Source organism: Ammodytes marinus (assembly GCF_949987685.1).
Source record: "Ammodytes marinus genome assembly, chromosome: 6".
Lineage (NCBI taxonomy): Eukaryota > Metazoa > Chordata > Actinopteri > Uranoscopiformes > Ammodytidae > Ammodytes > Ammodytes marinus.
This window is the reverse complement of record NC_137235.1, coordinates 24,712,292-24,726,554: the sequence shown is the minus strand read 5'-3', so window position 1 is coordinate 24,726,554 and position 14,263 is coordinate 24,712,292. Positions and strand designations below refer to the sequence as shown.

Genomic DNA, 14,263 nt, shown 5'->3' with positions numbered 1-14,263 from the left:
TTATCACGTCATTATTTCTGAGAAGCGTGCAGGTTTTGAAGCCAAACCAGCTGTTTTTGTGGCAAAAGGAGATGTTTGCTGCCATTCAGTGGATATACTGTGTCATTACAGCCAAGAACACTGCCTCACTGGTCCACTCCATATACTGTACTCTGGTCCACACTCTTGCTTACAGTAATGGGAATGGATTGTCCTCTTGCTGTGCGCCCTTAATGGCCACTGTTGCCCCATTGTTGTCAAGTAGTTTACTGCATTTTCTTTTCTTCAGAAAAATTGCACCATGTAAGCACAACAGTCCACACAATGGAACCACAAAAATATTGTGCACCCTGGGTAGTTGTCCACTATGCCTAGTTGTCAGGCAAGGCAAGTTTATTTATATAGCACAATTCAGACACAAGGTCACTCAAAGTGCTTTACAGGGGCAAGATTAGAATACATAAAACACATTAAGCATTAAGTTAGTCATAAAAACAGGACTGGTAAATGTATTTTGTACACAACTTTCTTTTTTTTTTTTTTTATTATAATTGTAATACTTAATACAGCACTTACAGTAGAGCTGGTTTGACAACATGGTGCATGTGACACACATAACAACTCACTATTCATGGAGTGATTCAATACATGTTGCTGCATGTATATTTCCAATGTAACAGATAAACAAAACATGGATATTCAAACGATACACGCTACTAGAACCTGCTTATTGCTTTCAATCCTCTGCACTCCTGGGCCAGACAATGAATGATTCCCAGTAGCCACAACGGGCCGCAAACCATACTGTGTGGGGCAGACAAAGTTTGTTTCTGCGCTAGGAATATTCAGTGAGCATGTTTTATTGAGCTTAATCAATAAGTCATACTCAAAGACCAACTGGACAACAATAAGAAACTGTTTTTTTTTGTTTCTGTAAGTTTTTGTGTGACTGTCAAGGTGTGCTGAGGTACAACCGCACAGCAGGGGTGAAGATGAGGACAGTTCCCAGTATGGACACTGTGAGGAAAGCCCACAGGAATATCCTGTCCAACACCTGAGCCACAAATTTCCAGTCTTGAACAACCTGAATGAGACAGACAGAGAGGGAGAGAGAGAAAAACAAAGGTTCAGAAGTGTTTGTGTGTGGGTTAGCTTCAAGCACTTTTTCAGAGAGGAAAAAAAGGAGAACTTATTTTGTATCGTTACCTAAACTGTTATGTAAGGACTTAAAAAATAAATTGGGAGTGAAATCTTAACAAGCGCGGCGCTGTAGCAGTATAAAATATTCAAAGACGATGTCAAACAAACAAGCATGCAGACACTTTTTCCCCCCTCGTGTTTTTTTGCCCCCTCCTTCACCTCTCGTATGAAGTGCTCCTTCTTAATGTGACTGCTGATGTAGCGAACTGAACTGGTGGCTTTCTCTAGCATGGCCAGCCAGGCACTGTGCTCGTCCTCCTTCCCTGCCAGAGGCCCTCTCTGTGGGCCGGGAACCCCCCTCCTCCCCACACCTCTGCGGCTCTTCAGCTCCGGGCTGCGCATCTCCATGTCCGGATAGTTGAATCTGAGGATATTAATGGACACTCACTGTTGTGTATTTCAGGTGTGTGTCTTCTTCTAATGTTTTGTACAATGGAAACCGATATCCTGGCTCAGTCCAAAGGTAACAAAATCTACCTCACAGCACTGGGTTCTTCTCAGCTAACTGCCTGCTTAAGGTGGGTACAGCAATTCTGGAGAATGCTTGTTCAAAATCAGGGAATATCTCCTAACGATCTTCTACCTGTTCATACTGCATGTGTGCTGAAAAATAACCCAGTGTTAATAGTAAATGGGCATGTTGCTAGCTACTGTTGCCCCCCTTTGTTTACATACCCTTTGTTTGAATACCAATTTACAGAGCCTAGGCTGTGTATTAACATCATATTTTTTTTTATTTCAGCACGCACACAGTACGGACAGGAAGCGGATCCTGAAGATACAAAAAGTGATTTTGACCACAAGCTTTGTCTAGAATCACTGACCCCACCTTTAACTGTTTGGCTGGTTAACAGGCTAGCTGTTTCCCTCTATCACCACTCTTGGTGTAAAGCTAAGCTAATGTTCTCCCCTTACTCTTGGAAAGCGTATAGAAAGGCATTTCTCCCCACAATTTGACAGTTGATCTTGTATTACCTGTCAGTGTGCCCCCTCATACACAGCAGTCTGGGCAGTCTCTGAAGGAAGAGGCTCTTTACCCAGGGGGCCATGGGGTGGTAGCTGGCAGAGGAGCGGTGGTGGACGTTAATGACAAAGACGGTGACGATGATGGAGAAAGTGACGAAGATCATGATGAAGAGCAGGTATTCTCCGATCAGTGGGATGACCTAGAGACAGAGAAATGAACAAAGACTGAATCAGTTAAACACTTCAGTCAAATGTTTTTAAATACTATGAGGGATCGATCAATCCACCATTTTCTGCACATGCCTGAATAACTCAGCCTGTGAAAACATTGTATAATGTGTCATGTGGCTCAGGAGACAGGTTTCTAAAATGTGATGATCATCCGGGTAATCTTTTGAAGTGCCCTCTTAAAAGTATTTATGCATCATATAATATTGAATAATCACATTACAAATATTAGTTTAGAACAGTTTGGTCATCTGGCTAACATTCACTATTCATTGCTATAAAATGGAAGTCAGTGATTGTGTTCATATTTTCTTTTTGAGCTCTGCTTTTTTCTGTGGAGTTCTGCAATTGACTGAGATCTATCTGAAATCGATAGCATGTCAATTGAGTTGACATGTAGTGTAAGCTGCAGCTAATTGAGAGGGCTGTTGCTGGGATCTGGGTTAATTAGGGCAAGTAGCAATAAAGATTCCAATTAGGATAATCTGAACACAAGAATAAGTGGGATAGATTTTAAAATTACTGCCCAGTAGAAACTTCTGAATGAACACCGACTTTGACGTGAGCCCACTTAATCCTCAGCGACTGAAGGACGCATTTATTTGCATTTCCATTGTCAAAAGTCTGAAACTGTACCAAAATAAGCGAACCGTGCAGCACCTATTTTTGTCACCCTTTCGTAGAGGAAGCGAAAAGGGTGGAGCATCACACTGCATTCAGTTGCTTGGACGACATAATGCTTTCCATGTGAGAAACAACCGCCTTGGCTAGTCATCTCAGCAAGAATGAAGAGTCCGCGGTGTGCCGAAACCAAACTGTTCCGCTCAGTGTCGGAAACGATTAGACTAAACTCACCTTTGAGGACGAAGGGATGATTTCCTCTATGACCAGGAGAAAGACGGTGAGCGAAACCAGCACTGACGTGGACAGGGACAGCTTCTCTCCCTCGTCTGACGGCAGATAGAACACCAGCACGGTGAGGAAGGAGAGGCCCAGGCAGGGGATGATGAGAAACAGAGTGTAGAACAGAGGCAGCCTCTTGAGGATGAAGGAGTAGGTGAGAAACGGGTACCAGTACACCTCATCCCTCCTGCTGCCCCTCTGCCCCGTGGCATTGAGGATCTCCCACTCCCCGTTGTCGAAGAAGTCTTTTCGGTCCACGTAGTGATCGGTGAGCACCAGGTCCACCATGTTGCCGTCGTAGGTCCAGGAGCCGAACTTCATGGAGCAGTTCTGTCTGTCGAAGGGGAAGAAGGTGACGTCCATGGTGCAGGAGGACTTGTAGCTGGCAGGCGGAGTCCACGTGATGGTGCCGTCCCAGCGCACGATGGCCTTGGTCATCAGGGAACCCTCGAAGCGGCCGTCCGCACTGGGAGGAAGATAGAGGGATGAAAAGGGAATAGGAGGAGATGAGTTTAAAGCTGGAGTAAGTGAGTTTTGGTGAAATGCTTGTAGTCAGAATCACTTTTTGTCCGAATCAGTGAATGTCACCTCATGATCCGCTGCCTGGCCGTACTGTGTTATTGTGCAGGAATGTTGGTAGCTACAGTGGGCCCCTTTTTTTTAAATACCCATTTAGAGGTCCCAGGCTGTTTACTATCACTGCATCTTTTTCCAGACAGGTGGCAGATCATGAGGAGATATTAACTGATTTTGACAACAAGTGTTGTCCAGAATCGCTATCTCCACTTTTGTGGTAAAAGTCATAAAGATAAAGATGTGAACGGTACCTCAAGGTAAGATTTGAAGAAAAAAAACAGCCATCAAAATGGAAAGAAAAAATTATTACGTTTTTTTTTTAATTAAAGGGCTGCATAACTCACTTTTCATACAGGACGATGTCAGGCAGCCATATGGTCTCTGATGGCACTCTGATGGAGGTAATCCCTCCGTAGTCATCTGGGTTCCACTTCAGCGTCACATCAATCCATTCCTTTAAATAATGAGTGAGAACGCAGGATTAGTTGCCAAGTCACAAATATTAAGCCTACATTTTAATATGATCCTTTAAAGTAGTTGTGGAAGCAGCTTGATTTGTCTATGTGCAGCTTTATCATTTCAGCACCATGGACAGCACTAGGCTACTGACAGCTAATACACACAATGGTTTTCATTGAATGTTGCTTTGTCCATGTCTAACCTAACAAATTACAAAGTAAATTTTTTTTAAGGCATCTACTAACTAATGAGTAAAAGGAACAGTCCCCAATCTCCTTCATACTGCTAATTGGATCGAACTGAGATATTGTGACTATTGTGCAAACTAATTTATTTTAACAGATTGTCTGTATATTTTTTGTATGTATTTTGATGATGCTATATCATTATGTCATGGTATATTTAGATTATATAATCCAGAGCCCTTTATTCATAAAATAATTACACTTATATTCTTTTATAAATAATCATATAAATAATCAATATAGTAATACTATGGTTATGATCAGTTATTAGATGAAAGTGGATTAATCAAGGGATGAGCAAAGGAATCAAATTAACTTATCAGACTGTAAACACTCTTGTTATGGAGAGAGAGGAAAAAAAGAAAAGAAAAATGTATCACTCTTTTCAATATAAACATGTGGTTTTACCTGCCAGAGCCAGACATTTGTCGTCATCAGCTGGTTCTTTTCATCCTGCAGAAAGTAAAAGAAAGAAGTTCTGACTATTGAAACATCTTAGCGGGGTTTACTCTGTGAATGATAAGAAAGGCTAATGAGGAGCAAACCAGAAGCTGGAGGGAAGAAAGTTAGCGGGATAAAATAAAGTACGTAAACTTAGTAAGACAGGAGGGCTTCTTTTACAAAGTGGGTTAATTGCATCTCTTGCATGCCACTTAAGAAAGAGCAGTGGAACATGTGGGGGGTTAAGTGCCTTGCCTCAGGGTACATCTACACTGCATTTAATGAGCGAGAGAAGCACAAGTTACTCTTCTGTGACCAATATCACTGGCATTACTAATGTAGGTAATGCTGCCCCATCTGCCCATGAGACATTTATGAACACTGTATAACAAACGAGAGTGAGACAGGGTGATGCAAAGGAATAAGAGACAGAGACAGTAATGAGATTGTGGGAGTCTGAGAGCTTTTCGATTTAAGATGGCGAGTGTTTGTGCAGTAAAGCCTTGCACAAGCTGAAAAAGCCAAACTACAGAAGAGAAAAAAAAATCTCCTGAATGGATTTTGGGGTTTATCTTCTGTCAAGAGGCGCAGAGGATTGCTTGTCCATTCTCACTGAACAAAAATTGATCTGAGGTAGGGTTTTTTCCCTATCCCCAGTAGTTGAGTTATACCACAAGATGGCACTCTTCTAAATGTTTTTTTCTGCATGGCAGAAGTAGTAGTCAAAATGTGGCCCCCTGTAGAGTTGTGGGTAGCAGCTTTGTGTGTGTGTGTGTATGTGTGTTTATGTGTGTGTGTGTCCATGCCTAAATAATGAATTTGTTCTGGTTCCTCAAAGCTTGATGACCGTACTTCCTCTGCTGCTATGAAAGGCCAGTTTGGACCTCTCTTTGAACCTTTCTGCCCCCACCATCTTTTTTTTACCCTCTTTAAATCCCTCTGCTCCTTAGCCTCCTGCTCCGTTACCCTCACACATCTGTCCTCATTATAGCATCTGTCCAAGAGTTGACCTCCCGTTCCATCTGCTACATCCCTAACCTGCCTTTCTTTGACTCTGTAACCTGGTCATCCGAGAGACTATATGGCTGCCTGACATTGTCCTGTATGAAAAGTGAGTTGCGCCTTATTTTTTGATATCTCATCTATAATTTTTCCTTTCCCTTCTGATGTCTGTTTTTTTTTACATCTTACCTTGAATTACCTTTCACATCTTTATGACGTTTTCCATAAAGGTGGAATCAGCGATTCTGTAGAAAGTTTGTCGTTTGTCGTGCACAGAGGCAATAACCATCCCTGCCCTTTTGATCCGGTGAGCTTTTTGTGCCCTTTTTTAAAATCTTTATTCAAACCAGTGTATTTAATATGTTGGCTAATGGAACTTCAACATTTGCCCTAAGATGATACAAGGTGCATTTTGGCAACTCATGTGCCCCTCTGGTTTAACCTTAGGGCAGAAATGTAACTTTTTCTCCTACAATAGGGGCAACGTAGCACCACATAAGCCCCTCACTGTTTTCAATCTGAAGGGATGCCCTTCCACGCTCCTTTGTTGCCACATCCAGGGGGGAATTGAGCGACTGTGTATGTGTGTCACCTAATTTAACCAAAGCTAATATTCACCCCAATATCACAGGCCTCCCATGTGTTTATATAGAGGATGTGCCCTTTTTTAAATGTTTCGCCCCTGCCCCTAAAAGAGCCTGTGCACACCACTGCTTCTTAACATTAAAGAGTAACCTTCTGTCCCCCCCTACACAGATATGTCACCTCTTCTTCATGTGTAGCAGTGAGGGTGAGTTTCACTTCTTCTCCCTCTCCTTTCCCCCTTTTTCTTCAATTCAAAAACATAACCTCATGATACTGTACTGTACCTGGATTGTATCAACCATGTTACGTAAAGCGATTTGAATGTCTGCAGAGAGCTGGCTTAACAGGTATACACGCACAGTTTCAGACCGGTGGTCTCCGTGAAGCACCAGAGCCTCTCTGTCTGCCTCCACTTGGCTCAAGGGCGCCCAGGATCTGATCACTTCAGAGACTGTTTATAATACCCTCAACCATCTAATATTGATATGATTCATAATGTATGGCAAGGACAGAGCTAGAGCTAACCCACTGAAGAAGCTAAACCGAGGTCATGTCTTTAATATTTCCTTTTTTAATTTGGAAAGTGTGGCCTTGACCTTTAGAAAGGCCAGCCCGATCTTATTGATTTTCCTTTCTTCGGTTCTTAATCTTTCACTAACAAAAAATGCAAATTAATCTCACGATCTGCATACAAATAAGATGCAGACGTTTTAATCAAAGTCCGTTGAACACTCCAGGTAAATCAAAATGGCTTTTTGACAGAAATGGCCAAGTCCTTTTTAATCACTTGAACTTTCTTTGTACATTTAACAAAAAAATCTACTTCAAGAAAATTGACCATGACCAATTCCACAAGGTTTTTTTTGCAAACACAGCCAAGAGGGCCCATTCTCTACCCGTAAACCTTTGACACAAGCTGACATTTCTTTACACTACATAACTCCTCTGAGTGTGTGTGTGTGTGTGTGTGTGTGTGTGTGTGTGTGTGTGTGTGTGTGTGTGTGTGTGTGTGTGTGTGTGTGTGTGTGTGTGTGTGTGTGTGTGTGTGTGTGTTGTGTTGTTGTCTCCTCACCACATCGACCAGCTGTGAGATCTTGAGCCCGAAGCGAACGGTGATGGTGTCATTGGCGTGCTGGACGGGTCTCACCCACTTCTGGTAGCCCAAGAAAAGGTTCCTCAACAGGGTATCCTCCAACTCAGCCAGCGACAATGATTCTTCCTGAGCTGGAATGGAGCCTAGAGAAGAAAGCAGAGATGAGGACACAATAGAGGGTAAATAAGACCGGAATTGAAAACAGAGCGGTTTTCCTTAGAATATACCAGTGGATTTGACTAGAATTTATGCAAAAATATGTAGATTCAATGATAATCATGTTTTTTTTTTATAAATGAAAAAAGATGAAGTGTGTGTCTATATAGAAGACATTTCAGACATGTTTTTTTTTTCAGTAATCCGTTTTAACACAAGTCCTCTCATTACTTTGCCCGAATGTGGATGTGCCTATGTGGATCGGGGACCGGATCTGCTGCTCTGTTAACTCACTGCTTATGCTTTATGGGCTATGCAGACATTGTGTCACACTTAATACTGTGCCTCAGGACGCCAAGGCTGTATTGCAGTAAGTAGTGTTAGGCTATTGCATAAACCAAAGCAGTGGATAAACTGACATTTTAAACAGATGATGCTGGTACATGGAAATGTGGGTACCAAATTGAATGGCAATCCATCTAATAGTTGACATTTCCAATGATTTTTGAGATATTTCAGTCTAGACACAGGTAGTGGACTGAACAACCAACAGTTGAACGTGACTATCCTTAGGCAACATGGCTTAATAAGGACAAAGCAAGCAAATTGAGGATACTGGGGAAAGTATTTTATTTGATAAAAGTAAGCAAAATGAATCAATAATATAAAATTATCTTATTGTAGCCCTATTACGTAATAGGGGCTAGTTAACTCACATGCATGTAATATTCATGTGCTGACAGATGTGCTCATAAATGTCACCCTCTTTTAAGCCTTTCATGTTCAAGAACAGGCATATTCGCTCATGAAAAAACCACAAATTCAGGGCCTATAAGAGTCTCTCTCACACACACACCCACACCCACACACGTCACACACACACATATACACACACATACACAGTGTCAAGCCTGGACTGACAGCTGGTTATGGCCGAGTGAATGCGTCTACGCTCCCAAAGGCTGACAAAATGATCACGCTGTCATGATCACCTCAGACAGAAGAATTGCCAGGGGAGACAAGCCGAGCTCAGAGCGCTGTGTTCAGCCAGGCACGAGACATAGTAGTCAGTTGGAGAGACATTGTTACTGAGCAGGAGACAGAGTGCAATGAAGGAACAGTGTCTTCCCTTTGCCAAGCCAACTTTCAAATGCTGACAGCTGGGAGATTTCAAGTCTCCTAGGTAAAAAAGTTTAGAGGAAAAACACTGCTTTGTTTTGCAGATACGGAAGAGAACATGTAAGTTTATGTTTTATTTAAATGAGGTGCGATCCAATTTAGTTGGACTTCAGTCCTCGGTTGATAAAGGATGGATAAAGGAAGGTGTTTTGAGGAAAAATGGTTGACTATTGTAGTCAGACTATTAAGAGACTCTTCAGTGGCTTAACATTTGTACTTGATTCTACTGAAAGCCAGTGTGCTCATCGAGTGCTATAAGTCCCATCAAATTGTCCTTTGGCAAACAGTGAACCTCTTCCTGGTTACTCATTGTAACTCACTCTATAAGATGCAGATGACAGCAGCATTTGCTGGCCGCTCAGAGCATTATGTGGTATTTGTACTTGAGCCTCCCGCAGTTAACTGGATGGCTCCATCAGCTCTGAGCTCTGAGCATCCCACTGCATAGGAGGACGGTATTTGGCACCGCCGATGGTCATGTTACCACAGAGGCACATGCTGATAGGCAGAAAAGAGACGTTTGAATCAACAGCCTCTTAAACAAGAGGGAACAGAGCGGAGGAATGGAGAGAGCTGATAAGGGAAAGAGAGAGAGACAGAGTGACCCAAAGCAATCCCCTTCAGTGTCTGAGAGAGGGAGAACGAGGGGGCAGTGTAGAGGTTGAGACAGAAGGAAAAGTTAACTTGGGCAGGGGGGAATGAGAACAGGCAGCAAATCAGATAGCCTAGAAGAAAGCATATACCCATTTCAACGTGTTACTTAACACAAGGCTAAAAGCTCTGCACTGCACAAGCCAATTTCACTAAAAATATTTAGTTAAATCTTTCTTAAAGGCACAGTCAATTCCTAAAACACCTGGGCCTTGAGTTTTGGGTAAACACAATAGTAAATTGTGTATTTGTTTCGCAACTATTTACAACAGCAAATAATTACCAGCAGGACAGCAAATATTTGGGATTACCTCAAAATAATCCATATGAAAGTCGCCATATTCAAGGTATTGACAGAACATGCCAACCAGTGGCTGATTTGTATTTGAATGGTTACTGAACAACAATGGAGATCAATGGTAACTGGGACTAAGAAATGCCAGGCTTTGGAAACACAAACGTTAAAATCAACATTTGTAACACTGTCTACAGTAAAAATGTCACGATGGGCTTCTGAAATAGTGAATGAATTGAGTCATGTCCTCAAAAAATAGGCTCCTAGTGTGTAAGGCAATTCAAACATGCTTGTGTGCTTTTGTATGCCTCTGTGCATGATTATATGATTAATAAAGTCAAGAGTGTGCATGGCCACAAATGTCCCCTTATATTTCCTGTATTCCGTCTCCTGCTTTTTAATTGGATATGTTGCAATCTGAGGTTAAAGTATGCAGCATGATGAGACCCAGAAAGATTACTTCCCATTGCATCATATCCCCTGTTAAGCATTCATTCTTTAATGGTTTGAAACTGGGCTTCAGTAAAATCAGTCAGCTGAGTCCTATCTGAATCCATTTTTACAGGAATAAACTATGTCTAAAGATCCTCACCAAGAAAAATACAAGGGTCAAACACCACAGCAGGGATGGATTACTTTAAAAGAGCTCGCTCCCTTTGCTCAGATAAGGGCTAATTGACTGTGTGTGTGTGTGTGTGTGTGTGTGTGTGTGTGTGTGTGTGTGTGTGTGTGTGTGTGTGTGTGTGTGTGTGTGTGTGTTTGATTGTGCAGAGGTGAAGGGCAGAGTATTGATTACAATGTCAAAAGGGGTGGGGTTGATTCTCTGTAGGGAAATATTGCATTAGCCTATGCATACATTTTGTGAGGGAAATGAGTGTGTGTGTGTGTGTGTGTGTGTGTGTGTGTGTGTGTGTGTGTGTGTGTGTGTGTGTGTGTGTGTGTGTGTGTGTGTGTGTGTGTGTGTGTGTGTGTGTGTGTGTGTGTGTGTGTGTGTGTGTGTGTGTGTGTGTGTGTGTGTGAGAGTGAGAGAGAGAGAGAGAGTGAGACCATACTTTGCTGATGATTGATACAGATACAGGGGTGACCCGGCGTTCAGACAAACACCCCGTGGTTCTACCACTGAGAGGGGTAAAAGGATGAGAGGGAAAACACTAATAGTGTACATGACTATTGTAACTCTGTCTTTTTGTGTTTTTTTCCACACAGCTTTCACCGATTTCTAATTCAAGGCCACTGGAAAGAGGGAATCAAGGGAGAAACAAAGAAAGAGATAAGGACAAAAGATTTTACCCACAATACAACAGGGCAGGAACCTCTGGCTGAACCAAGACTACCATTGGTCACAATTGTTAACCCCATCAGTCATAATGTCCTTGAGGCTTGTAGTGTACTGTATATGGGCGTACACGCCAACACGTTCTGGCTCAAACATAGTCATTGGACGACAAAGACACTGAGCATCACATGACCAGAGGTGATCACATGTATGCAGTGCGACTATACACAGCCTACACATAATGAAAAAATAATAATAATACAATTTATTTAATGGCACCTTTAATGGCACTCAAGGTCACCTTACATCAGTTTCTGTAAATTATACAATAAACCAAGCAGAGATCAGCTAATCTACACAATCAACAAGAACATGTGGATTTAAGCAACAGAACATTGTTTAGCGATATAGAAGATTCCACTTTCCAATAAAGTGAAGCCTGTTTAAAAAAGTGTGTTTAAAGTGCAGTTTTTATTTGTAATAGGGTCCAGTATATACACACATGCGGGGGGAGTGAGGTCCAATGTTTGGGTGCAGCATAGGAGAAAGCCCTGGCACCCACTGTGCTGATGTTGATAGCTGGAAGTGCCAATAGATCTACTGAGGAGGAGCACAGCGAGTGAGAGGGAGTGTAAATATTGAAAATATATCGCAGATAAGCAGTGGACACATTATGAAGAGCCGTACATGTCAATAATAAGATTCTAAAGTCAATCCATTGCAACACAGTGTCATTCAGAGAAATGACACTGCAGAGGATTCAAGCAGAGGAGTGAAATGTTTAGTGGACTTTGAGCGTCCGTGTAATAATCTGTGCGTCTGGGCTCTGGATGAGTTAAAGTCTGTGGATTAGTTTGTTGTTGATGCCAGCCAGGATCGCAGTGCAGTAGTCAATGTGAGATGCATTCAGTGGAGTGTTGTGTTAATCTGGAGATGTCTTGCTTTAACACCAGAGACATTGTTTATGTGACTGGAGAAAGAAAGGCTACTGTCAAGGATTAAAAACAAGGCTCTTAACCCGGTGGTTGGGTCAGCAAAGGGGAGTTAGCAAATAGTTTTTTTTTATTGTTATGCATCATAACCATGACAATGAAAGTTGATAATGCTGGGAGACATTGCCAAGGGGGAGGCACTTTTCAGCAGCACTTTTAGCTCTTTATTTATCAATGATAAAATTCCATAGCTTTTTTTTTTGGTTGTGTATATTTGCACTGACCTATGTTCTTTTGTATGCTATGTTTCTGTTTTTACCACTGTAAATCAAATTTCCCTTTTGGGACAGTACATGTCTGAACTGAACTGAACTGAACTGAACTGCAGGTAAATAGACAAACAGGAGGGGCCCCAGCACTGAACCCTGTGGAACTCCATTGTGAGCTGTGCTGCTTTCCGACGCTTTCCGACCGGTAATTTTGAAATGTATGTCCTGTCTGCAGCCAAGATAGGAAGCAAACCACTCATACGCTGTTCCACCAACTCCGATGTCGGCCATATGATCCATGAGCAGCTCCTGGGATATGTTGTCAAAGTCAGGTCAAGGACGATGAGGATGGAGAGTAGACCGGACTCAGCTGAGTGGAGGAGGATGTTGGTAAACTTTAACAGGGCTGTTTTCGTAAATATATTATAGGAAGTTTAGTGTCAGTTTTAAATGTAATTCCTCGTGAACTTAGCTGTGGACTGACATTGGGACAGCTAATTGGAAGCTGACAGTGTATTAGTCATTTTAAGTGTGTCATCACATCTCCCTCCTTCCTTTCATTTGTTCTGTCTCGCTAGCGGGCGCATGCACACACACACACACACACACACACACACACACACACACACACACACACACACACACACACACACACACACACACACACACACACACACACACAAGCACACACATGCAGCACATATACAGCGGAAAAGATTTACAGCAGTGGTGCCATCCCAAGATTGGAGTGGTGTACAGTACATGCTTTACAGTAAGCTGATCAACACACACACACACACACACACACACACACACACACACACACACACACACACACACACACACACACAGTAATGGCCAAGTGTCTGCTTTTCTCAACAACACAATATTTATTTCCTTTCATAACGAAACCTACGAGACGAACCCTTGCCACAGCTTTATTGTGTAAGCCTAAACATGTTCCCAATCAATTCTATGTGTATTGTCCAATGTGTTCTCCTGTGGCATGTTATAGACATCCTCACTCACTAACACATCCCCAGGGGGCGCTGCGCTCTCATGCTTCAATAAATCATGATGCGTTTCTCTCACCTGGCCCCATCATTGTGTACCGCTGCCTCACGCAAAATTGTAAATGCAGTCACCTCTCAATGTTACAGTGTGTCCTGTTTTTTATGAAACTCATCCCCAAATAGCCTATATAGCCCTGGGCAGCACGGATCACATTGGACAATGGTCTGTATATGAGACAGGGACGTGGTGGGATGCCGTGCTCGCGCAACACGGTGCCAAATTCTCACCATGGGTTCGAATGCTTCTGCAGCATCCTAAAGCCAATGTTTGAATCTGGACACATACGGCTATTGCACAGCCTCAACAGTTTAAAGACGAAAAGTGTTTCCCGATTCTTACCTTGCATAGTAGCTTTCCCGAGAGCCAGGGAGAACCACAACACCGCAAACGCAAACTTCATGTCACCGTCCTGTCGTCAACAACACCTACTATCCACAGCGACGGTCAAATCATTTCACTGCTCACACAGTCCCGATGGACGCATCACTTCAACAGCCAAGTCGCGGGGAGCTCCGGAGTGTCACACTGCTGTGGTGTCCAGTTTAAATAATGAACGACATGCGGTTTGCTGGTGGCTTTGTAAGACACGGACCGCAGTCACAATGTGGTGGTGGAACAGCGGCGGCGTGTGTGATTTTTCCTTCCCCCCCTTTCCTCCTGTTAGAACGTCGCTTGTTCAGTTTCCCCGCAGCTTCTTCTCCTGCGTGTCTGTGTGTGTCCCGGAGCAGAGAGATGGAGGGCGGGACGAAGGAGG

At 42.8% G+C, this 14,263-nt stretch overlaps 1 protein-coding gene across 1 annotated transcript; it reads right to left on the bottom strand.

Annotated features, from left to right (window-relative positions):
* Positions 1–931: 931 nt before the first annotated feature.
* Positions 932–13,909, bottom strand: chrnb3a (cholinergic receptor nicotinic beta 3 subunit a; the record flags this gene model as incomplete). The annotated part of the gene is made up of 8 exons (XM_080029643.1): positions 932–1,063; positions 1,339–1,543; positions 2,155–2,345; positions 3,229–3,742; positions 4,197–4,306; positions 4,965–5,009; positions 7,657–7,808; positions 13,849–13,909. 8 exons carry the CDS (start codon positions 13,907–13,909, stop codon positions 932–934), a joined length of 1,410 nt encoding a protein of 469 aa, XP_079885769.1.
* Positions 13,910–14,263: the final 354 nt, after the last annotated feature.